This window comes from Danio rerio, chromosome 8 (assembly GCF_052040795.2).
Source record: "Danio rerio strain M-AB ecotype USA chromosome 8, GRCz13ab, whole genome shotgun sequence".
NCBI lineage: Eukaryota > Metazoa > Chordata > Actinopteri > Cypriniformes > Danionidae > Danio > Danio rerio.
This window is the reverse complement of record NC_141028.1, coordinates 58144698-58172119: the sequence shown is the minus strand read 5'-3', so window position 1 is coordinate 58172119 and position 27422 is coordinate 58144698. Positions and strand designations below refer to the sequence as shown.

Genomic DNA, 27422 nt, shown 5'->3' with positions numbered 1-27422 from the left:
AGGTGAATTGGGTAGGCTAAATTGTTCGTGGTGTATGAGTGTGTGTGAATGTGTGTGTGGATGTTTCCCAGAGATGGGTTGCGGCTGGAAGGGCATCCGCTGTGTAAAAACTTGCTGGATAAGTTGACGGTTCATTCCGCTGTGGCGACCCCGGATTAAAAAAGGGACTAAGCCGACAAGAAAATGAATGAATGAATGAATGAAAATACATGGTTTATTTGTGCCCTTTAAGCCATTCTAGGCATTTTAATAAGACTTAAGTATATTTATATCGCAAAGCTAATTGACCTAGCCTTTGTCACAGTATAAAATACAATCTTGCTCATTCTGTGATACAAAACCATGTCTGGAAACAAAAAGAAGTGATTTCAAACACTCGATTGATGATGAGTAAATTTAGAGTGAAAGCAAAATGTCAGTAAATATCTGTTTGTAAACAGACTCATGAATGCAAAACTGCATTGCACATGTGCCACTGTAATAATTCATTGCACAGACCGATTGGACACTTTACCGTTATTAAATTAAATAGTATTTTTTTTATTTTATTGAGTTACGGGTATTTTGTAACTGATATCACCCATCCCTTCTCGCGATACTGGAAAAGTCTGACATTGCCATGTATATTGTGATGTATATAATTTCATCAGATTATTTGAATAGCTCTATTTAGAAAGACTTCCTTAATTTAGATCGACAAAAATGAATAAATAAACAGTGCTTTATGGATTTCTGGGGAGTCCAGCAGTATTCAAATACTGAAATTTAACAATTAAATGTAAAATAACATGGTCAGAAATTATTTTAAAATAATAATATTTAATAATGTCTTTATTTTTTTACTTTTAATAAATCATATAATCCTGTGATGCGGCTTTTGCGGATGCATACTGTGAAATCGAAGCTTAAAAGATTTTTGTTCAGCCCTAATATATATATATATGACATTCGGTTAATTTTAGGTTGCATAAGAAAGTGATCAAAATCCAACATTTTGCCAACATCTTAAACCAACTTCAAATACTGACATTTATTCGTCAGGAATGGAAATCAAAATTTAACATCTGATAGACGTCATATCGGTAACGTCCACACGACTTCAAGCTGTAACATCATTAGACGTTGATATTTGGTTGATTTTAGGTTGGACTTTGGACTCTCACATCGGCCTGACGTTGAGTTCTGACGCCAATCCGTTTTTTTATTTAACCACGAAATGCAACGTCCCCAGGACGTTGGGGTACAACGTCAATCTGACATCATGTTTTGATGTCTTGTGCCTGCTGGGTGTTTAAGGCCATTTCGGTCATCATACAGTAAACATCTGTCATCTTCTCATCCGTTACATGCATCTAAACTGTCTCTGGGTCAATGCATGTAAAGGTTTTGGACATCTTTCTGGACACTTTTAATGCTTTCAAATTGTTTGCTGCAATTATAAATCACTCATGTCTTGAGGTAGTTCATTACGATGCGATTTGTCTTCTATGTGCGATTTGATAAGACAGGAATAACAGGACTGATTTCTCTAATCCCCGTAGACAAGAAAGAAATAAAGACACGACTGCAGGTTGAAGGAAAGTAGTGGAGTAAATGTACAGATACAACACTAAAAATGTACCTAAGTGAAAGTATAAGTACATATTTATACAACTACTTAGTAAATTACAATTCCTGAGAAAAACTACTCAAAGTTATTAGAGTATTTGTAATTTGTTACTTTACGCTACTGGAAAGAGTGTGTATGGGTGCACAGGGGTGCAGCTGGAAGGGCATCCGCTGTCTAAAACATATGCTGGATAAGTTGTCGGTTCATTCCGCTGTGGCGACCCTGATTAATAAACTAAGCCGAAAGAAAATTAACTAATATATATTCCATATGATTATTAGTTGTAATACTAAAAGTAAGAATGGGCAAATATAAAACCAACTTTAACAATAAAATCAGAGTAAGACAAGTTAATGTTCCCGTGATAACAAAGTGCAAAAAACCCTCCTATCTCTGAATCCAAATAGTCTAAAAGCTCATTGTAAATGATTCATGATGTAACTATAATTCATATCACAAGGTGTACCAATAGTAGCCTATCTGGATGCAGACTTGCATACTAATAGAGGTAAAGTTGGTTTTATATTCGCACATTCGTTCATTTAGCAGTCTCTATATTGTTTACCATGTTACTTTGAATATTCAATCGAAATTAGCATGCAAGTATGACTTCTAAACAACATTAACACTATCTAATTGACTGTAAACAATGTTGTAATTTAATAGTCATTTGCTGCTAATATGATTTCCCTATTTAGAATTAGCAAAGAATACTTTTCTGAAATTATATTATTAATGAGAATGTCTGAATATAAAACCACATTTACCATACTATATTTGCTATTACACAAAAGAGTGTTAAATCAAAACGTAAACAATGTGTCTCCGAGGGCTTGTGAGCTAACTTAGCTAACTACTGTATCTAAGGAAAACCAGCATTGGCTAACAAGAAATATACGTTTACGTTGATAAACACAAAAAATTAATGACACATCTCGATTTTTCAGCTTCCAAACATCAGTTTAAAGGCAGTTAAACTCATTTGTTCCCTGAAACATGACTAAACTGTTGTCTCGCGATCTTGCTAGCCAGTCAACAGTTGTGTGTCAAAAACTAGCGCGCTCCCTAACTAGGCAGCATTTTAGCTGTATTCGAGCGCGCGCTCAAGTGCAGTCTAGATAGGTAGCTCACTATGTTTTGGAACACATGCAGCGGCACTTCAAGTCGCTACAAAACAAACGAATTACTATTATTTATTAACTCACAAAAGCGTTGTTATACATACCAGCTCATGTTGGACTCAAGTTTAATCCAAATCAATCGACATATAATCCCCTTTCTTCAAAAACATCGCCTTTTCAGCCTTTAAGATTCGGACGGCGAGCAGGAAGTAGAGAAGTTTACTGCAAGTCAGAGGTCGAGAGAGGATTTAAACTACGGAAAGCGGAGCGGTCAAACCACACGCGCAACAGGTACCGCGCGAGATTCACATCTCACTGGGGTTAGAATTACTGTACACATTTCAAATTGACTGTATTAGTGCTTAATTGTCAGCATTACATACTGTACATTCTTAAAGAAAAAACTTTTTAACGGCTGTCGTCGACGAGTATTGAGGAAATGTCAAGAAACAATCCCCAGGTGTCTCGACGTCAGTAACGTCACTCGATTAACAAGTTAGCAAGTTATGTAGTTAATCGAGTTCATCGAGTTCTCAGGTATGAAACATGTCTTAAATGTTTACCCTAAAAATATTTTATAGCGTTTTAAAGAAACTTCTAAGAAAATATTCAATGTTGAGAAACAAAAATTATTTTCTGTTGGTGATAGATAGCCTATTAATTACATATTTCACTGCCCTAAAGAAATATTTCAACACACACACACACACACACACACACACACACACACACACACACACACACACACACACACACACACACATTCATTCAACGACCAACTTATCCAACATATGTTTTACACCGCAGATACCCTCCAGGGTTCAACGCTTAGGATATTTTCTACAGGCCCGATTGGACCAGTGGTTAAGATTTTTACTTTCCCTGCCAAAATGTTCACAGGCCCCACACCAAAAATAAATAAATAAATAAATAATAGCTTTTTTTTAGCAACATATTTTAAATAATGTGTCAAACACAATGTCTGTGAATCTAAAATTTAAATATTTTAAAAATGTTAAAATATCTAGCAGTAAAACATATAGCAGTATAGAAAATGTGCAGGTATTTTATTGCAAAACTAGGTGGCTGACCTAAAAGTGATGGCAAACTATGCAAAACATCACTTATTTTTTCATGGTATTGCACCCATGTAAATTTAATGTGGCTGTCATGTTGCTGTCTCTTCACTGTACTGGTTTTTACTAGGTTATGGTAGGAATAACGTGCTCAAAACATCCAATCAGATGAGAGGAACCGAAAGCAATATGGTGTTTACAACTTCATTGAAAAGGTAGCATTCAAAGACTTAAAAGCACAAATTGTTTTGCGATTCTAAGACTGTGTTTGCATGCAATTGACAAATAGTCGCTGGCAAATTAAAATTTAGTGACAAGGCAGCACTGGTCCGATCGGGCCAGTAACCATTCTGTCTGCTGTCCAGAGCATCTCTTGCGCTGGCCACGGGCCATCGGGCAGTCCTTATTGTTGAGCCCTGCCCTCCCAGCTGCAACCCAGTACTGGGAAACATACACTCATTCACACATACACAGTCATACACTACGGCTAGTTTTACTCAATTCACCTGTAGTGCATGTGTTTGTTCTGTGGGGGAAACCGGAGCACCCGGAGGAAACCCACACCAACACCAGTGGCGCCCCCAGAAAATTTTGGGGTGACCAGAAGCAGCCGCATCAAATCTTGGGGTGGCACACAAAAAATTATGAATGCAGTGTAATGTTATACTTTTGTTTCTGGTAAATACATAATAATATATGATAATTGTTGTTTTTTAGTTGTAACATTGTTATTAAAGTGAGTCTAACAATATTGTTTGACATTCTCATTGGGTTTGTGGTCTGTCCTTACATGTTCTCATAGAGATACAATCATGATGGAAAGATCATATGTAATTAGCGATTTTATTGTCTATTTCTGTGAGAAATACATGGATTATTTGTGTTCTTCAAGCCATTCTAGACATTATAATAAGAATAAAGATGCAACTTTTTCAATCTGTGCGCCATTTAAAGTTTTAATATTAAAATTATGTGTTGATAATCTGGATCAGGGAAAGATCATTCATTTAGTTTTTTTTTTTTTTGCATTCAATACTAATTTTAAGCAATCGAGAGACATTTGGAATGAAAATTAAAAGCATTTTGTAAAGAGTCTATTGCCACTTTCATTGATGAAACAATAGTGTAATTAATTATGTCGTCTGCATAAAGTGTGCATTTGCTGACTCAACAGCTTTACCAAGTTCATTTATATAGATAGAGAATACAATTGGCCCCATAATTGAGCCTTGAGGAACACCTGTCTTTACTATTAAAGGAGTAGGGTTATAATTTTCTATAGACACACACTTCCAGTCAAATAATCATGTAACCATATTAATACTTTTGTACTAAACCCTACACATCTTAGTCTTTGCAACAAAATATCATGAATCATTAATAAGTACAGATCAGAATAAAAAATAAATAAATTATATATATATATATATATATATATATATATATATATATATATATATATATATATATATATATATATATATATATATATATATATTATAGTTGAAGAATTATTAGCCCCCCTTTGAATTTTATTCTCTTAAATATTTCCCAAATAATGTTTAACAGAGCCAAGAAATTGTCAAGAATTTCTAATAATATTTTTTTTCTGCACTGAAAACCCCAATAAGTTGACTGAACTAAATTAATTGAGTAAACTTGTTGCCCCAATTTAACTGAGTCTCCCAAAACTTGCATATTTAAGTTTATTTAACTTAGTACTAAGTTTGGTGAACTGAACAATTTAAGTATAGTCTATAAAACCCGCAAGTTAAATAAACCTAAATATGCAAGTTTTGGAAGACTCCATTACTCAATTTAATTGAGGCAACGGGTTTACTCAAATAATTTAGTTCAGTCAACTTATTAGGGTTTTCAGTGTATATATATGCATGTGTGTGCATACGTGTGTGTAATAATATACTATGAAAAAATTCATTCATTTTCTTGTCGGCTTAGTCCCTTTGTTAATCCGGGGTCGCCACAGCGGAATGAACCGCCAACTTATCCAGCAGGTTTTTACGCAGTGGATGCCCTTCCAGCCGCAACCCATCTCTGGGAAACATCCATACACACATTCACACACACACCTTCCCAATTCACCTGTACCGCATGTCTTTGGACTGTGGGGGAAACCGGAGCACCCGGAAGAAACCCACGCGAAGGCAGGGAGAACATGCACAGAAATGCCAACTGAGCCGAGGTTCGAACCAGTGACCCAGTGACCTTCTTGCTATTAGGCAACAGCACTACCTACTGCTCCACTGCCCATTATGATGAATAAATATACCTGTAGGCAATTAAAAAAAGATTTAAAAAAGATTTTGCACTTAAAAGGTTGCACATATAAGAATTTTACAGTCAAGACTACATTTGTGAAAACTATTTATTTTTTTCAAAGAATTAATTATGATTTTGAGCTCACTACACTGGAAATCTTAAGTTTATGCATTTTCATGGTACATAAGTTAAAATAACTCATATTTTTATGTGATAGGACCAGAATGCAAAATTAAAATTAAAGTTATGTTCAACTTTACTTAATTTTACAACTTTATTTAATAATTACTTAATTCTTTAAATAAAGACAACATTAGATTTTACAGTGTGGAGATTTTACAGTCTTATTTCTTTTATTTCGGCTTGAATAAAAGCAGTTTTAAATTGTTTAAAAAACATTTTAGGGACAAAATTATTAGCTCCTTTAAGCTATATTTTTTCGATAGTCTACAGAACAAACCATCATTATACAATAACTTGCCTAATTACCCTAACCTGCCTAGTTCACCTAATCAATCTAGTTAAACCTTTAAATGTCACCTTAAGTTGTATAGACGTGTCTTGGAAAATATCTAGTCAAATATTATTAACTGTCATCATGACAAAGATAAAATAAATCAGTTATTAGAGATGAGTTATTAAAACTATCATGTTTAGAAATGTGTTGAAACAATCTGCTCTCCGTTGAACAGCAATTGGGGGGAAAATTAATACTTCTGACTTCAACTGCATATATATATATATATATATATATATATATATATATATATATATATATATATATATATATATATATATATATATATATATATATATGGATAAATTGGATCACCTTGCATCTCACGCCATTAAACTGGTGTCTTTTAATTCTATTTTTTCTTCACCAGTCCATTTGCTGGTGTGTGAAACACAAAAACTACAGACAAATGCATTCATTTGTATTTTATTCAGGTGTGTGTTCAAGTATACTGTACGCATCAACTGGAAAACATTTAATTTACAACAAAATGAGAAGCAATGAACATTTCCCCTGCACAAAAGGATAACACCAATCAACTCTGTGAACGATGAAAAGATTTTACCACTGGGCCTTATTATAAGGCAATAGAAGTAAACAGGAGGTAAAAACATATCGAAAGATCCCTCTAAATCCAACAGTTGAGTCCTTCATATACTCATAAAAGTGACCACAAATAAAACTCCAAGTGCCTCCATCTGATTAGAGACATGCAAGACATGCAGAAAGAGATACAGTCCCGTTGGAACACGGATAGATACCAAAAATATCGGCAACAAAACAATTTATTCATTTAAACACTGTACGAGAACACTCATTAAAAAAAAGATTGTTGTTTGTTCAAACTACTTATCTAAAATGAGCTGAAACAACACAATTCTTGAGATTTGTTTGGGACAGCTTAACTGTTTTAAGTTCACTCCACTTATATTTGTGTCGGGACAACATGAATGAATTGTGTGGAACCCTGCATTTAGTTTTTTACAGTGAATGGCCATCAGTAAAGTTGACTTTCTTCTTTCTCTTCTGTTTTTTGTTTTTCGTAGAGAGAAGATGAGTCACAGAACATGGGCCGACGCTGAATGTTTACTCTCAGTCTTAATGGCCAGCCATAATGAGGGGGTTACATGGAGCTAAATAATCAGGTAAACAACAGTGAATCAGTGTTGTGAAACAGGGCCTGCTTCGGAGCTGACTCGGGTCACATTTACATTTCTGGTGCCGTCCCCTGCGCATATTGTTCCAGGGCAGCCAAGCCTGCAACCCGGTTTGGCACAAACAAGGCTGTTCAGCGTGGCTCTGATCCAAAGCCGGACAGTGAACAGTCATGCTGAGACACGGCGGGAGAGGGGGGGATGAGCTGCGAGACTCCATTTCCCCAAAAAACCTGACTCACTTTTCAAGTGTTTATCTTGAGCATTGATTGAAAAGGGTTGCAAAGTTAATGCTTGCGTGATCTTTAATATGGGTCAAAGGCAAGAAGAGCTTCTCATGAATCGAATATCAGTGTAATACAGCTTTTTGGTAGATTCAAATGTTTAGAAGAAAAAAAAATCTAACTACATAATATATAATATAATATAATATAATATAATATAATATAATATAATATAATATAATATAATATAATATTTATATAATATAATATAATATTATATTTATATAATATTATATTATATTATTTCATATTATATTATTTTATATTATATTATATTATATTATATTATATTATATTATATTATATTATATTATATTATATTATATTATATTATATTATATTATATTATATTATTTCATATTATATTATATTATTTTATATTATATTATATTATTTCATATTATATTATATTATATTATATTATATTATATTTCGAAATTCCACTAAGTGTAGCAGATTTTTATGTTAGATCAATATTGTCAGACATAATTAAAACAAGAATCATGGATGACAGGGCAAAATATGAAATAATTGTCATTTTAAATCTCTATGTTATATATTGTTAAAGGTAATTTAATAATAATATATAATTTAAAATGTAGTGGAAACCTAATGTTATCGCTTATTAATAATATTTATATATTTTAATACAAAAATCATAATAAAATATCATAATGGAGCCCCAAAATATGAAGTAGTCATTTTAAATAAATATTTTTTTTCATTTTAAATGATTTAGTCACACTTTACAACAAGATTTCATTAGTTAATGTTAGTTAATGCATTTACTAACATGAAATATTTATAAAAGATACTTGTACAGCATTTATTAATCATAGTTCTGCATTTACTAATGCATTATGAACATCCAAATTCATGGTTAACACTAATTAATGCATTGTGAGTTTACAAATTACATTCATTTTCATTAACTAACATGAACAAATACTGTAATAAATGTATTTTTCATTGTTTTTTCATGTTCGTAAATGCATTAACTAATACAATCTTATTGTAAAGTGTTACCAATAATTTCACCCATTTCCCAGCAAGGAATTTGTTTTAAATATAATTTAAAATGTAGTAGAACTTAGCATGATCGCTTATATATATATATATATATATATATATATATATATATATATATATATATATATATTTAAATACACTCATGTCAAATTATGTAATTTCATTATTTTGCATAAATCTATCTGTTACACTGAATGACAACATTATATCACCCAGATTTTGTCATTTTTTGACTAAAGTAGACCCATTAGTACCATTCAGTATGAATTTAATTTGATGCAGACACCAAAATAAGTCATCTCGTCTTTGACCCATAGCCATGGAGGTTATTACTGAGCTCGTTTGGCTGAAATTACTTACATATTCAGTACTATTAAAACACTTGGACATAGCAACTTTTAGCCATAGAAGTAACAGGAGATCAAAACGTATCAAAGATCCCTCTAAATCCTACATATGAGTCCTCCATATGCTCATAAAAGCGACCACAAAAAACTCCAAGTGCCTTTTTTTCACATAAATATATCTGTTACACTGAATGACAACATTATATCACCCAGATTTTGTCTTTTTATGAGCAAAGTAGACCTATTACTAGCATTCGATATACATTTAATCTGATGCAGACACCAAAATAAGTCGCTTCCTCTTTGACCCATAGTGATGAAGGTTATTACTGTGATCGTTTGGCTGTAATTACTTACATATTCAGTACTATTGAAACTTGGACACAGCAATTTTTGGTAGTTCTACTGAAATTGATGTTTACATACATATAACAAAGCAAAATATGGAGATGGAAGCACTCAGCACGGATATACAGGTGCATGCAAGCATGCTCAAACACACACACACACACACACACGTTTCCCGGAGGTCACGATTGCTTGTTGCTTCACAGAACGTCATAAGGAAGACTTTTACTGGTATTAGCTAATAAGATCTGAGTTATAACTGAGATTGTGGTTTACATTAGAACTATTTGAGCTCCTTCTAATTGTCAGATAAATCCTTTTTGTATCTTTTCTGCAAACAGTTCCTCATGTAAAATGTTTTCTTCTTCTAAAAAAAAAAAAAGAAAAGAAAAGAAACACACACATACATGCGCATAATTCCACCGGGTATCGTATCTGATCTGTGAGAACTGCTTCGCTATTTTTACTGCTGCAGTTTGGCCCTGCATTCTGATGCGTCTTGGCACCGAAAGAAAGAGAAAAGCAAAATAACAGATAAGAAATTAAGCCAGAAGCTGTTTTTGTATGTATTCCTATTTTAACAACAATAGTTCTCATACCATGTGTGCTTTGGAAACATGAAGATATATAGGAACCCGACATTGATGTAACTGCACACCGACACTCTCTCCAATCAGAAGTATAACCTTTATTATTTCCCTTCAGTTACACTGAGAGTTGTTAAAAGATTCAGCCTTGCTTGTGTACACAAATCTGACATTAGGGGTCGTATCGATGCATAATTCAAGACAATAATGCCAATGTATACATTCAGAATGCCTGTTTAGCTTTGGGCAGATTTCAGCGGCATGTAGATGAGTTTCTAAATCAATATTTGATTTGTCTCGTTTTTGTTTTGCGCCCCAAAATAAATACTTTTAAATAATAAAATATTGCATTTGTTCTTTTAACTTGCGCTCTAACCTTGATGAACATTATCGCCTATCAAGACAGTCACATTATTTCTGTGTATTTAAGCATTGGAAATCGCTATTACATTAGTTCCTCATGCATGACCATGTCAGAGAGAGAGAAAAAGAGAGAAAAGAAGTGGAGTTCTGCCAGAAATTATGTTGCGGAAGTGATTTGCACAAGATGGCGAGAGCTTACCAAGAATATGACATGGAAGATTATATTTTCCCGGGGCAAATGAGAAATGTTTATATTTGGGATTATGGATAGTATCTTTAAAACTACACTGTAACACCCAACAGTCGACTTTATAAAATGAAATGAGTGTAGTTAACTCAAAATTGGCTGAAAGTTAATTCTACTCATTTGAAAAGAGTTTTGAACTCAGTGTCGAAGGTAATGAGTTCATTAAATATCTCATTGCTTCAACTTAAATGGGGTAAGTTCACAGTACTCATATAGATTAGTTTTTTAACTTAAATGGATTGCAGCAAACGGTTTTCTCAAACGGTTTGAGTTGCCTTGTTGAGTTTTACAGTACTCAGATGGTTTGAGTTCTCTTCATTTATTTTTCACAGTTTAACTGTGCTCAAATTGCTTCGTTTACTCAAATGGATTAAGTTCGCAGTACTCATTAGGATTAGTTTTTGAACTTAAATGGTTTGTTGCAATTGGTTTCCTCAAATGGTTTGAGTTACTTTAATTTATTGTGTTTTACAATGTACTGAAAATTAAACTAAACTCACAGTTTAGTTTAAGAACCACTTCTGGATATTAACTAGTGGCTTGTTATAAGGATACTTGTTATTCAATAGTACTTATAAAGTACATATTCTGCATGATATATGTCCATAATCCTACCTAAAACCTACACCATGTTGTCAAGAAGCAAATGTATGAAGCAAAATACATATTTAATAGATACTAATAGCATTAATCATTCCCTAAAATAAAATGTGACCTATATTTTTGATTGTTAAAAGTCTATGAAGTGTGAGCTCAGGGTTACTGCAGGTTTCACAGAGTTAAGACTTTTTTAAAGAACATTATTAATTAAATTTTAGACTCATCAAGGGCTAAAGGCTAAAGGAATTTTCAAATGACCTAGATGGAAAAGCTTTTTCTTGCCCTACCAAAAAAAATATTCTAATTTAATACATTTAATAAAAATTAAAAATTATATTTTAGATGTTTTTTTTAGCAAAATATTTGAAATATTGTGTAAAAACAAGCAAGCTTTACTTGTTTCCATACACTTTTTTCCAATATAAACTTTCTTTGAAATATTTTTAAAGTTTTAAAAACTATAATAAACTAAATCTATGCACAACAATCTGTCCAGATCGGTGTTCTCAGCAGTAAATACTTAGAGAACTTTTAAACAAATGTTATTGTAAGAAAAAATCATTAAACCATTATGATAAATAGAGTTAAAATTACTGTTTAAAAAAAAAGTTTTATTGAGATTTATTGTTGATGATTGTATAGGTTTTGGCCAGATTGATAGCAATACATGAACAAAGACAAATTAAGACCTGTTTAAAAAAGATTTAAGACCTACAATACAAGATTTCAGCACATTTAAGACTTTTTCTAAGGCCTAAAATTTGCATTTTGAGATTTACAACATTTTAAGACTTTTTAGGACCCCGCAGAAACCCTGAGGCTTTTATTAAAACCTAAAATCCCCTCCATTCCAAATTAATGAAACACAATAATAATCAAAAGATTTGTTTTGTATGCTTATAAATGTAAGGAGATACACAGTTCTTTTTGTTTTGCTTTTTTCAGCAAATAATCTTACTGTTTATTCATTTATTAAACACATCATTCAGTGTGTCTGCAAGTCAGAATTCGCACTAATAACAGTTAATATTTAAGACTTTGAAGAAATGCCGGAGAATGCATCACATTTGACACTGTCAGTACTCAGATTTTCCTGCACTCACACACTCATTCTTTCTCTCTCACACACACACACACACACTTACAAAAAAACATTCAACACTATGTACACGTCTCGAAAACAGAAAAAAAGCCAACAAAAATGTAAACACACCCTTTGTTTCAACATTCAGTCAATGTAAAATCTAAGTATGCGGGTGTTTGTGTGTGCATTAGCATACGCACACATTTATACACGCGCACACACACACACACATACACACGTGTACAGACAGACATCGTAATACTGAAAGACATCGCTTTGTACATTCCAAGTATAAAACATGTAGTAATATGTTTGTAAAATTATCTGTACAAAACCCCCTCGCGTTCTCGTCGTTAATATTCAGAATCTCTAGGCATGATCGGGATATGAGTAACCGTGGAGATACCACATTACGGTGCTGCCCCTGAGAGCAGTATAAATGTCGGAACTGTTCCCATCCAAAAACAACTTGAATGGCATGCATATAGCAGGCAGGGCCTCAGCCGGTAAAAATGCAAAACAATGACTCCTAAGATCAATCCTGCCCAGTGGTGATGCTCGCAGGCAAGCATTACCATAATTTTGGCTGATTTCGTTTGTGTGTACATGTGTGTTCAAATGCGTGCTGAATATATAATGTGCGTAAAAAGGGACCCCATGAACAATATTGGATGAGGAAATGCAACCGTTCAGTAAAACAATGACGATAAGGACAACAGAGGGACAGTTTTCACATAAAAATAGGTCAATTTTTTTAAATGACACTCTGCATGGTTTGAGTTGGATGCGTATTGCTGTAGGTCGATCATGACTGATGCAATCTTCTCAGTACTAGACATGACACTAGGTGCATGCAGCAAAAACAGAAAGGCAAAATCTTTTAATCGTATTGTGTTTGGCCCTTATATGCGCGCTTAATAAAGGCAAAGACGTGCCTTCATTAAGTCCCCAGAAGGTAAACATGTGAAAGTGAGCCAGACTGCGTTTTATTGTTGTTTTTGTTGTTGTTTTTCTTTCCTTATTGCACTGAAAGTCCGTCGCTGATAATAAACGTCATCCGGATTTCAAAATATGTAAATAATCAGACTTTTAACGTCACGTTTAGAGCTCATAGGCTTTCCCCAAATTAATGTCTGAACCGAAGTTATTAGGTAAATACAAACAATATATCGTTTTTAAATCATCTGCTGTATTTAAATACATTTGGCACATTCTCTTGAAAAACAACAACAATAACACAGAAACATTAAATAATTAACAATCATTTTAAAAAAGACTGCGAAACATTAAGCAAATGAAAGTGCACTTTTTTTTTTTTCATCCAACGAACCAAAATACAAGAAGTAGACCTAAACTCTGAAGAGACGCTCTGGTCTCCGGAGCTGAGAGTTGACTGTGCTGCATCTGTAAGTGCTCTTTCTGTGGACTGACCCGACTGCTTGAACTGTCATCTTTGACGCCCTCTGCTTCCCATCCAAGTCCACTTACTCCCCACTCACTTGACCTACCACAGTAGTGGCTACAGAAATGCGCCACCATAATCAATAGAAACCGGATGAATATAGTGAGAGGGAGAGAGTCAAGTGTATGTAAAGAGGAGAAAGAAAACTTCGGTTTTTTTTCACCTCACAGTCTTACTTTTCAAGTCCATCTCATGCACAAGTGGTGACGGTCATGATGTTAGTACTGCTGGGTCCTGCGCTCCCACAGGAGCTGGGAGGAGAAGTGTGGTTCCCCCCTGCCCCAGCACTGCTGCCCTTGTCCGTGGGTTTCTTGTCCTTCTGTTTGAGGTGCACCTTGGCGTGCCGCTTTCGCTCGTCGCTCCGCGCAAACTTGCGTCCACAGAATTCGCAAGAGAACGGCTTCTCGCCGGTGTGTGTGCGGATGTGTGTGGTGAGATGGTCACTGCGACTGAAGGACCGCATGCAGATGCGGCACTGGAAGGGTTTGTGTCCTGTGTGGATGCGCAGGTGCCGCGTCAACTCATCGGATCGCGAAAAACGCCGGTCACAGTTCTCGGCCGGACAGGCATGTGGTCTCTCGTGCACTGGAGTTTTGCTCGGCCTGTTGGGATACTTTCTTGGACGGATAGGTTTGAGAGCTAGTGTCTGAGAGGGTTGATGATGTTGCGAAACGTGCTGTTGCCCACCGAGGAAGCCGGGATGAATCTGCTGCTTATCCTTAAAAGCTCGAATGGTCTCGAGGGGAGTTATGGGAGGCGGGTTCACCCTGATAGGGTCCATGGTTTGAAAGGGTTTATGCTCCATCACCCCTACGTCTCCCTGATGATGGAAGAGGTTGTAGTCTGGGATCATGGAGAAGAGACTGCCGTCCATGCCTGGTTTAGAGGTGGTGTGGTAGTCAGAGCTCGGGTAGGGCAAGGATGAGGACGTGGCCGGACTGTGGTGGAACGTCACCTGCTCTGGGTATATTTCTCCACAGGTGGAGTAGGCAGGTAGGGGTGGTGCGTATACTTGCTCCATGTCTGAAGACTGGCCACCCATGCTGCCGCTGGATGAAGACGTCTGGGTGGTGATGTTTCCAGGTGAAGGGGACACCCCTAGGATGCCTGCACTCACCAGGCTTATGATGTTGTTGTCGGGACACCAGCCGGAGCCGCCGATGCTGCCTGAAGGAGGGGTGTCGAATGCAAACTTGCCCAGGTAGGTGACGGTCTGCCCACTTCGCCCAGACTGGAAGCTGCCGGAGCCGTACTGAATTTCTCCGCTGCCCTTCTCGCCGCCCATCCCCAAGTCCATGATATTATCTGTGTGACAGGGGTCAGAATGCACACGTCAATTCAGAATGCACTTCAGCAAGAACTACAAAAATGGACAAAAAGGCTAGAGGAAAGTTCTGAGAAGCATCTAGGAGACTACACTAATAGGTGCTAACTACTGAGTTGAAGACTTTCACTTGCTTGCTTTCAAACTTTTTAAGTTGGTCTCAGCGGCAGTGTCTCGGCGTACCTCTGTTAATCGCCTGTTCCAAAAAATATAGGAGAAAGTGAAGCATATCAGTCCAAATGAAAGGCGCTGAAATTGATCTGTAAGTGAATTTCTGCCACCACCCTCACCAACTTATTGTCTTTCTGTCAGAGAATCTAAATGGCTGACTGGAACTCTGATTTGGCAATCAGGCTTCTCCGTACCACAGGATGTCACGATTGACATCACTGTTACTCTTATACGCACTCCATCTCTCCTTCTTTCTCTCTCTCTCTCTTTCTTTCTCCCACACCTTCAGTCGTTGGCACTTGATGGCTGCTCTGAAAAGTACCAAACGAGGATCTGTTGTGACTTCAATCACTTTTAGCATGTCTGAAGAAAAGTATGCTGTTGCACACAATGATCGTAGCGCATGTCTATAAATTAAATACTCCACTAAGTTTAGTCTTGTACGTGCACTTACAGTAATCGCAGTGTGTGCACCAAATTGTGGCTTACGGTAGAAACAAACAGAATGAAAATTACAGATGGTCCTCGCATCTGTTCAACGCACACAGGGTACATGTGCGAAGAGATGCTGTGCTGCGTCTGAAGGGGGAAAAAAAGACTCACTCGGGCTAAACTCTGAGAGATAGAGAAGCTTGTGTTCTACAGATATGTGAAAAATAAGTATCTATTTATTTCACGCTGTGCCTATCGTTGCAGGATGTGTGTGGGGACGCATTTCACACACTTGTGGGGATTTTTTACAGGGGCGTTTGGTAGGACACTTTGTAAGGACAAAAAGGGTTTATCACATTGACATTGTGATAAGCAGTCCAAGAGATATTAATAAAGTGTGAAGGGTACAAACACACACACACAAAAAATAAATCTCACGGTGTCTAAAATAAGAGTATCTTTTAAAAAAGGTCATATACAACACAGTGACATTTCTTTTTTTTTTTTTTTTTTGCTTTTTTTATATGATGTTTATATACATCATTACGCAACATTTATGCATATATTTATATTCAGATTGAGATGAACTACTTTCCCATTAAAAAAAAAAAATTAAAAAGCAAGATGATCTAATTTCTAAAGGAGTTTATATTTAAAAAGAGCCTCTGTTTTTTAAGAATTCACACATTTGCTGAAGATTACTTTACAGCAGGATGTTAGCATTCGTATTTCATATTCATTTTGATACTTTAATAAATGAAACGAGGTCAATACTCTCCCGCAAGTGTGGGAAGCATCGCCTCTTTTGACCTGCACAGTGAAAACCACATCAAGAGCTTTGTGAAACTCCATCAGTACATGTACAAGTAGAGGACGAAAGATCTTATGCTTTCACTCTCGATAATAATACGATATTTAACAACTCCTCTCTTCTGTTTTAATTTCACAAATGATCAAGTTGTAAGAAGCCTGCATGGCGTTACACTAAGAGCTGAAATTCCCATGAAGAGAGTGTGTGTAGTTTTATTTTGTGTGTGTGTGTTTTTTTTTTTACATTAACAGTTATATAAATAAATGTCATAGTTCAAATAGAGAGAGGGAGATAGAGAAAAAAACTGCGACAATAATAAAAACACGGCTCTATATAGGGGGAAAAAACAACAGATGATAACCTGACTGGACGGAAAATCCTAATATTCTTCCATTATTAGCTTATCAATTGTGATTAAATAATTGTATTTTGTTCGCTGAATTCTGCTCGATAATTATAGTATTATTTTAAGCCTCTGAGTAGCTAAATTAAATTGATTTAACTAACGCAATAATTGACATTTGAAAGGCGCGTGAATAAAGTGAACAATAACACAAAGACTACGCGATTTGATTGTAATAATATATTTTGTGAATATATATATTTTAAATGAGATGTTTCACGTGTTCTCACGGGCTGTTTGAAGACAAGCGCGCATCTAAACGCCTACCCGCGCGTGTGGAGGGTCAGAAAGAGGGTCAATCCTGTATTATGCACTGACTAATCAAAACCTTAAAATATTGGCAATGGCATAACTAAATACAATATATGGACACAACTAAATATCTATAATAGACTGAAAGAATCACGGAGGCAACCCGAAATTACGCGTTTTAGATCAAATAAAGCACATAGTGAAAAACGAAACGGCTTCCAATGCTATTTCACGTGATTAATATATAAATGTTTCTAAAAATTAATATATTTCATGGCTGTATGTGTATTTTAAGTAAATAACAAGGAGGCTCCGCGCGTCCCGTGACGCGTGGGTTTGAAGTGATACCTATTAGCTACCTGATATTACCTGTCCACTTTACACTCATATCACGTGACGGGAACATTTTAACTAAAGCCACACACCTTCACGAAATACAATTTCACCACAAACCAAACGCAATTAAATCGCAGAATTACACTGAAGGAAAAAAGCGCAAAGCCCACAAAGCAGATTTGTCTATAAAATCATTAAATGCATGCTTAATATAATGTCATGATAATACATTTGATTATAATAACAACAGCGCTATTTATTTATAAACAATGTCTTGAAATAATTGCGTATTATACGCATTGTTTAATATTATTATTAGCCTTCTAAGTAGACTAACTCTAAAATAAAGTCTTTGATTAGAGAAGAACAATTGCATGAAGTAATGCTTAGCATTTTTTTTCGACATGGAAAGTCTCTGTTAGCAGTATGAGGAGTTGTGTTATTATTAAACTACTGTAACAGTCGCGCACTACTCGCGCGTTAACAGGTGCCGCGGGGCCGAGCAGCGCGCTCTCCACGGCAACTGATGCCCCACTAAGCACACCAAACAGCAGCTTACAAACTCCAACAACAGCTTGACTCTAAAACTTTTGCTTTCCTCCTTACCTGTATTCATCTGCGAGTAGTGCGAAATGGAGTCCGGGTTTGTGAAAATGTTCATAGAAGTTGGGATGTCTTCTTCTGGGTAGAGACTGTCAGGTATGGTGTTGATTAAACTGCTCATGGTAATAGGGATCTTGTCCGCTAGTTTACCTGTCATAGCAGTTCTTCAGGCTGTCATTAATGAGCGCGCACAGGTGTTCAATCCCGATCCGTCTTCAGAAATCACCCGAAAAGCGACAGCAGGAGACCCTCGAAGCCTTGGAAATTAAATCCGAGCGCGCGACGGGCACGGCGCTGATGTCTCTTCGCGAGGAGGGTTGTTTTTTTGTGCGTGATTTCTGTCAAGTGTTATTGTCTCTGGAACAGTGGAGAGATGATGTTGTTGGTGGTGGTGGTGATTGCACAAGTGTAGCGCTGCTCGCTCTATTGCGAGCGCAGGGAACTCCAACGCTTTCTTGTTCTGCGGGGGGACGGAACAACTTCGTGACGTAGATGACCATTTATGGACACACAAAGCTAGACGGCCGCGCGACGTCACATGGAAGCTCCTCATAGTGGAACATTACAGTCGGCAGCAGGAAGATAAGCGCACGGCGGAGCAGCGAAAGGGACATTTTCATCGGTTTGGGCGACAATTGGAAGAGGGAAACTGTTTTAAAGACACACTGTGAACGTGGATCTCTCTGGATCTGTCAGAGCGCGCGACAGCGAGCAGCGGGAAACTTTTACACTGCATGAAGCTGCACTTGAAAATGCATAGGAAAAGTGAATTTACTTATAAAAAAGCGGAGAATTGATAAAGAAAATGCATTTCATTAATTTTATAATAGTTAGAATATTATTAAGTAAGCTGCAACATAGCCAGCATTGCAATTAGGGTGCATTCTGCCTGATTTCAGCGGTCGTAAAGAGGAGCAAATGAACTATTTTTCCAAGTGAAAATATTATATAATGAATTATAATAGTAATGCTTTTTTATGACTGATTTAAATTGACACTCAAATGTTTTACAATGATAAGCGCCAGATTAAGAGCATCTGTGATGTATGCTATACATTGCATAATATTGCAAAAGTAAATGCACAATTACATGCCACGCGCTTTTATTTTCATTTTTTATTCTTATTTTTAAAAAAAATCAATAAACCTTTCATGACAATGGCTTCATCTAAAGCAACATGTCATCAAATTCTAACATTTAACTTTAAACTAGTGCACTTATTACAAAGTACATTCCAGTGACCACCTGTTAGCAGTTCTCAGTGCTCTTTATATGGTCAGCGTGGGCTGTCGGACAGTATTTTAAAAGATGACAGATCCATGAGAAACTATAGCTTCTTGAAAAGCAATCACATGTGGAAGTGGAATTGGAAGTAAAAATGAAAATCCAACTTAATCATTGGTAAAAAGTCAGCTAAGTGGTTATTGACTGCAACAGATGATCTAGTCCAGGAGAAGCAACAGTAACTGAGTCTCAGTGTCTGCCAGAGAGTTAATCGCGTGTAAATATTGCAGGCGCGCGGCAATTCTGTAGGCTTGGCTTTGGCCTCGAGCGCCAAGTTCGCCACTGAAGTGGAAACTCCAAATAAGGGCATGATCCGGCCACGCCCCTCGCTGTCTGTATTTGGTGTGCGAGGTTCCGGTTAAGAGAGCTGCAAAGTGGAAAAGCGATCGGAACCCGCAGCCATTAAAGGGACCGCAGAGGGCAAAACGTCATGGGTCGCGTTTCACCAATTTAGAAGCAGGGAGAAAATATCTTATCTGAGACTTTAGAAGTATTACAAAAACTGTCCCTTGTTGCAGATGGTTGACTTTGTGTAGGGAGGATAACAGTGAAGGGGAAACACAGATCCTCCCAGCCCATAGTTCAAACAACTAAAAATATTTATAATGTATGTTAATGCACAAATATTAGTACTGTTTATTACATATTTCCATTAATCTACTTCAAATGTTGACTATAATATAATATAATATAATATATGAAAATATTATCAAATTACAGATTATTACCGATTTATAGAATAAAACAAATTTTACTCAAACTGATACTACTTATAACTGATGGACATATATGAAAAAAAATGTAAATACAAATAAGCAAGACATCCTGTGTTGTAATAAACATCAAATTAAATGAAATATTTAATAAAGCATATCAAAAATTCAGGTAAACATTTTACAAATTTTGTCTGACTTCTAACTATTAAATATAATATTATTATATTTATAATAATAATAATAATAATAATAATAAGTTATTATGCTAAATTAATTATACATAAATAAAAAGTTATTGCTGACAAGACTGTGTGTGTGTATATATATATATATATATATATATATATATATATATATATATATATATATATATATATATAAGAGAATATTATTTATCGAGTTATTTTATATTTATTTATTAGTATTGAATTATAGATTATTTATAGAATTTAAATGTCTATTTTTATTTATTTATTTATATTGATTGTGTGTAGTGTGTATGTGTGTGCGTGTGTATATATATATATATATATATATATATATATATATATATATATATATATATATATATATATATATATATATATATATATATATAATGTACATAATTAATTTTACATAATTAATTTTTATAAGTTAAGTTTTCCATATATATAATTGAACTAAGATTATATATATATATATATATATATATATATATATATATATATATATATATATATATATATATATATATATATATATATATATATATATATATTTTTTTTTTATAATAGATATATGATAGGTAATATAATTTTTTCGCACACACGCACGCACGTGCACACACACACACACACACATATACATTATTTGAACAACAAAATTAAAATTTAGGCAATAAATATACATTTTTTGCAGTTTTTCTACAGTTTTTTACATTATTTTCGAATACATTTTAAAATATTTATAATGTATGTTATTGTACAAATATTAATATTGTTTATTGCATATTTCCATTGATCCACTTCAAATGTTGACTAATAATATAATATAATATAATATAATATAATATAATATAATATAATATAATATAATATAATATAATATAATATAATGTAATATAAAAAACATATATATATATATATATTACAACCCCTACAACAGGAGTCTACAATAAATAATACACATGAATATAAAAAAATTGACAACAATAACAACACACAATGCCATATATTATTAAACACAGAACAAAATAGAATAAGATGACATACTTGTCTGTATGTAATCCAATTAGGAGGCCAGGGTGGCCCGTGAGATTTCCCACGTGTCCAACTAAAATTCCTCGCTCCTCATGGAAGCCAATCAGCGGCACGGCACTCCTATTACCCACCGCCAGCAGGACTCCAGCCTGCCATACCTGCGCTCAAGTGCTCAGAAGATGCTGATGCAATAGACAGAGTGATGAGGTAACAATTTGTACCCGAGACCCGCTTGACATGTGTACGTTGGCCTTCAGTCTGATAAATTATGTACCAAAAATGTGTTCAAAATAATAACTTCATACCCCCCGCCCCCCTACACACACACACACACACACTCTCTAAACCACAAGCCGAATGCACAATGCTGTCATACACAAACTTTTACATCGCCACCTAACATCTAACCACAGAGATGATTAAATGTCATTCAGTGCAACAATAGTCTGTGTACCAAAAATTTGTGTCAGACATATTTAGAGCAAGAGTCATCTGATGACATATAAAGGTCAAAGAAAATACAATTAAAATAAGATGCCATTTAAAATTTGTCCCTGGGTTTTACCCACTTGTTAGCAATCAATTTTTATTTATTTATAATATGCTTCAGTTATTATAATGCATCTTTTAAATATATTTTAATAATTCGAAATCAGATAAAACGTGTAAAATGTTTAATTAAAATGCTTTATCTATTACAACAACGGATGTCTCGCCTATTTATTCATTCACTTTGTTTACAATTATTTACATAGACTTGTATGTAATAGACTTGAGAAAGTGGTTTTAGTCCATAAATTCATAATGATCTTTAATTCAATCATTGCAAATTTTTAAAATAAATATATTGCAATTTTTGGCTTATTTTTTGCCTCCAGAAAACGGTAAAGTCAAAGTCAAAGTCAAAGTCAGCTTTATTGTCAATTCAGCCACATGTACAAGACATACAGAGAATCGAAATTGCGTTACTCTCAGACCCAAGGTGCTTAACATTAATATAATATATATATATAAAAAATAGTAGAGTTTAAGAAAAAAAGAAAATTTACAGTATATACATTGCACATAAATGTGGTCTAAAAAATATACATATGTAATAAAAATTGTAAACAATACAGTGACATTAAGGGCATATAGCAATGAGTGCAAAGTAAACCAGAGTTGTGCAGATAAAAAACAGTAAAGTCTATTAGTCAGGCATAGGCTTGAGTAAAATTGGATTTATTGTACAAATTGATAATAATCTATAATCTGATAATATTTCTTGCTAATTTAAAATAAAAAATATTGTATTTTCCCTCCAAAAATATGACAATATTTATCAATCAAAATTGGTTTTATTCTATAAATCGATAATAACCGATAACAATATAGTTCAATATTATGTATTGCAAATTTTTAATAAAAGCATAGCTATTTTGGACTTTTTTTTTTTGACAATAAAATTGATAAATGACAATATTTATCAATCAGGTATTTAATTTCTGTTTAACGGAGAGAAGATTTTGTTCAACACATTTCTAAACATAATAGTTTTATTAACTAATTTCTAATAACTGATTTATTTTATCTTTGCCATGAAGACAGCACATAATATTTGACTAGACATTTCTCAGGATACTAGTATTTAACCTAAAGTGACATTTAAAGGCTTAATTAGGTTAATTAGGCAGGTTAGGGTAATTAGGCAAGTCATTGTAAGGATGGTTTGTTCTGTAGACAATCGAAAAAAAAAGATATTGCTTTTAATATTGCTAATAATATTGACTAATATGCTAATAATATTGACCTTAAAATGTGTTTAAAAAAATTTCAAACTGCTTTTATTCTAGCTGAAATAAAACAAACAAGACTTTCTTTAGAAGAAAAAATATTATAGGAAATACTGTGAATTTTTAAAAAATCTGTTAAACATCATTTGGGAAATATTTAAAAAAGAAAATCAAAATCACAGGAGCCCTAATAATTTTGACGTCAACGGTATTTATTGTTTTCCCTAGCAGAGTATCTATATAGAGAATTCATTGGATGCATCATTCCGGTGAACGACTCCCTCAATTAACCTGATGGCATCCCCAGTAAATCCCCAACATCCGCACGGCTGCCAAATCAACAACACTCCATTCTGAACTCTGGATTTATCCGCCTTGGCAATTGATACATAAACAGTGTAGTAGTATTAGCTGACAGATATGGCCTAATGAAGTAAAAACGGAGTGTGTGGGAGGGGGGTCTGAATCATGCTGTGTGTTCTGGGGGCCACAGTACATAAACACACACACACATACACACACATGAGGGGGACTCCAAAGGGTAATCTCTACTCAATGGGCAAGATGCAACGTGTGTGTAGGTGAGTTGCTAAAATGACGCTGTGAATCTGTCAGTAGGGGATTCTAGGGGGGATCTCCCTTTGTACTGCACCATCACTTCATATCCCAGATTGGAGTGTTTTGATGGAGCCAAGAATGTTGACAATGCAAGATGTCATCTTTAAGTTCGACCTTTAAATCAGAAGGATAATAATACACTGTGAAAAATGACACCTAATAATTTAAGTAGATTGGACATGAAACGGCGACACGGTGGCACAGTGGTTAGCACTGTCACCTCAAAGCAAGAAGGTCACTGGTTCAAGTACCAGCTGGGTCAGTTGGCATTTCTGTGTAGAGTTTGCATGTTCTCCCCATGTTGGTGTGGGTTTCCTCTGGGTACTCCGGTCTCCCCCACAAGTCCAAACACATGCGGTACAGGTAAATGCTGTGGTTTATGAGTGTCAATGAACGTGAATGGGTGTTTCCTAGTACTGGGTTGCAGCTGGAAGGGCATCCTGTGCAAAACAAATGCTTGATAAGTTGGCTGTTCATTCCGCTGTGGTGACCCCTTATAAATATATAGTCTAAGCCGAAGGAAAATGAATGTACGAACATGAAACAATATTATATATATACTGTATATTTAAATGTGTGTATGTATATATATATATATATATATATATATATATATATATATATATATATATATATATATATATATATATATATATATATATATATTAGAGATTTTTTAGCCTCCCTTTGAATTTTTTAAAAATAATTATTTTTTAAATAAATATTTATTTAAATAATATTTTTTAAATGATAAAAAAATTATATATATATATATATATATATATATATATATATATATATATATATATATATATATATACATATATATATATACACATAAATATATATATACATAAATATATATATATATATATATATATATACACACACACACACACACACACACACACACACACACACACACACACACATATATATATATACTCCTGTTGATCTTTTTTGGAAACTTCTACTGGACATTATTAGTTTGGAATATACCACAGCCAAAATAAATGCCTGTAAGAAAACTGAATTATTCTGGTCAGAAATTAGTGAGATTGTATCAGATAAGTTTTAATTGTAATTTTGTTTGTATTATTGGACTTTTCAAGTCAAGTCAAGTCAAGTCGAACTTTATTGTCATTCCACTACATGTGTAGACAAACAGAGGAACGAAATGTCGTGTCTCGCAGGACAATGGTGCTACATAAATTAATCATGAATACAAACACAACACTGGACATAAGAGCTATTTAAAAAACTATGCATAACTAGCATAACTTAACTTACATTTCACAGTGTAATTATCAAAAATTATTTCACAGTTTAATAATTAAAAAAAGCACCTAGGTGCTTGTTTGAACAACTTAATTAAAATGAGTTAAAATGAGGACAAAAGTCTTGTCGCTTATCCAAGTTTTAGGAACAACAAATACTGACTTGACTTCTAGTTGATCATTTGGTATGAGTAGTGGCTTATATGAAAGGTAAAGGCCTCTAGATTACGCTTATTTTACCACAATAAAATATGATCATGCCTTAATTTTTAATGATTTAATTAGGACAGTAAGCTCTGAATTTGATTAGACAAAAGTCTTGTCACTGAACAGAAATAATGTCCAGTATAGAGTATAAAGTCCTGAGGGAATTGTGTGGAACCCAGCGTTTGTTTTACATTGAAGATCAGGCCGTCACATTTCTGTTTTCTTGGAAGAGATCAAGTTAGAATAATTTCAGCGAAAACTTCTATGCAGCATCTGGTTATGCAAGTTTAATTTTGCAAATGAGAGCACGTCATTCATGCCAAATGAGGAAACACACACGCTCTCCAGCAGCGAGTACTGAAAAAAGAGAATGGAGACTTGCTTATTTGAATATTACTTTATATAGAGCAAAATAGAGGAAGTAAACACTATTTCCACCGACTGAACCCATGACGTGTACCAACACTTGTGTAGACACATGCTTAGGGTGTTCATTCAAAAGTGAAGAACAGAAATGGTGCATTACCATGATTTTCATATAGCTGAAACATGGAAATATAAACCAAGTTGTTGTTTTTTAATTGAAGGCCCTTCCTGGGTAACAACAGTATTTGAAGGTTGCTTTAATTTACAATCCTTACCAAGTGTTATTAGCTGAATAATAAACATACAAGTTCATAAATAATTACTGCCATTTTTATTGCTAAATATTAAAAATATTAATGGCTTATATTTTATATTCTTATGTTGCATGGCTATTTTTTTTTTTTTTTGAAAGACAAAAACATATTGTATTCATCAAAATTAATTATTTTCATTTTATGCAATAACATTATTATTATTATTATTATTATTATTATTAATGCTATAACATTATTTATTAATAATAAAAATATTATTTTATGCCATAACAATATTATTTAATGCCATAACTTTATTTATTTATTTATTTAACACACTTATTCATTATTCAATCATTATTAACAATACCAATATTATTTAATGTCCAAACTATATTTATAATATTATTAAATCTCATTTATTAACTGAATGAGAATTAAAGATACACATTTTTTGTAAATAATTACAACCATATTTATTGCCAACTAGAATTATTTATACCCAATAAATATTTAATTTTATGTCTTATGTTTCATGGGTATATTTTTTTCAATATACAAAAACACATTGTATTTATCAAAATTATGGATTTTCTTTCATGCCATAACATTATTATTGTTATTATTATTATTATTATTATTATTATTAATAATGATAATAATAATAATAATAATAATAATAATAATAATAATGTCATAACAATATTTATGTCATAACATTATTATTAATATTATTGTTAATAGCATAACATTATTTATTAATAATAAAAAATATTATTTTATGCCATAACAATATTATTTAATGCCATAACTTTATTTATTTATTTATTTAACACACTTATTCACACACACACACACACACACACACACACACACACACACACACACACACACACACACACACACACACACACACACACACACACACACACTCACACTTATACAATACGTCCAATTCAGTTCATCCAATTCATCTGTAGTGCACGTGTTTGGACTTTAGAGGAAACCAAAGCCAACACGGGGAAAACATGCAAACTCCACACAGAAACGTCTACTGACCCAGCCGGGACACTAATCAACTGTGAGGTGACGGTGCTAATCACTGCTTCAACACACATTACTTAATAATAAATATAAATCACATTCTACTTTCATAAGGCACCGTAAATCATTTCAGTCCACCACAAACAGCAAACCAATTAGGAACTTGAAATCAGGTAAAAAAAAAACAAAAAAAAAAACAGCT

At 34.0% G+C, this 27422-nt stretch overlaps 2 protein-coding genes and 1 long non-coding RNA gene across 8 annotated transcripts in view; 1 reads left to right on the top strand and 2 right to left on the bottom strand.

Annotated features, from left to right (window-relative positions):
* bin3 (bridging integrator 3) overlaps positions 1–2959 on the bottom strand; it is a 107608-nt gene extending 104649 nt beyond the window's left edge. Inside the window, exon 1 of the mRNA NM_001123044.2 lies at positions 2835–2959. Within this exon, the coding sequence (NP_001116516.1) occupies positions 2835–2842 (8 nt within the window). The 5' untranslated portion in view covers positions 2843–2959. The remainder of the gene's footprint in view (positions 1–2834) is intronic.
* Positions 2960–2974: 15 nt separating this feature from the next.
* LOC147835830 (uncharacterized) overlaps positions 2975–27422 on the top strand; it is a 121551-nt gene continuing 97103 nt past the window's right edge. For all 3 annotated transcript variants that reach the window (XR_015498499.1, XR_015498500.1, XR_015498501.1), the window contains exons 1-2: positions 2975–3267; positions 7650–7748. This is a non-coding gene — a long non-coding RNA (uncharacterized LOC147835830). The remainder of the gene's footprint in view (positions 3268–7649; positions 7749–27422) is intronic.
* egr3 (early growth response 3) lies at positions 10434–18774 on the bottom strand. 4 transcript variants are annotated; one of them, XM_087263149.1, is made up of 3 exons: positions 15723–16146; positions 15567–15628; positions 10434–15413 (listed from the first exon to the last, which is right to left on the bottom strand). In XM_087263149.1, exon 3 carries the CDS (start codon positions 15403–15405, stop codon positions 14299–14301), a length of 1107 nt encoding a protein of 368 aa, XP_087119275.1. In that variant the 5' UTR covers positions 15406–15413; positions 15567–15628; positions 15723–16146; the 3' UTR covers positions 10434–14298. The 4 variants fall into 4 exon arrangements, with proteins under 4 accessions (XP_087119275.1, XP_087119274.1, XP_087119276.1 ...); XM_087263148.1 differs by having other exon boundaries at positions 15616–16304; XM_087263150.1 differs by lacking the exon at positions 15723–16146 and having other exon boundaries at positions 15567–15715.

Bases quoted from the DNA above. Each gene is read 5' to 3' on its own strand.
- egr3 (NM_001002647.1), bottom strand. From the start codon at position 18,597: ATGACAGGTAAACTAGCGGACAAGATCCCTATTACCATGAGCAGTTTA. The intron at 15,414-18,443 runs GTAAGGAGGAAA...CCTGTCACACAG, and splicing joins CTACTCGCAGATGAATACAG to ATAATATCATGGACTTGGGG.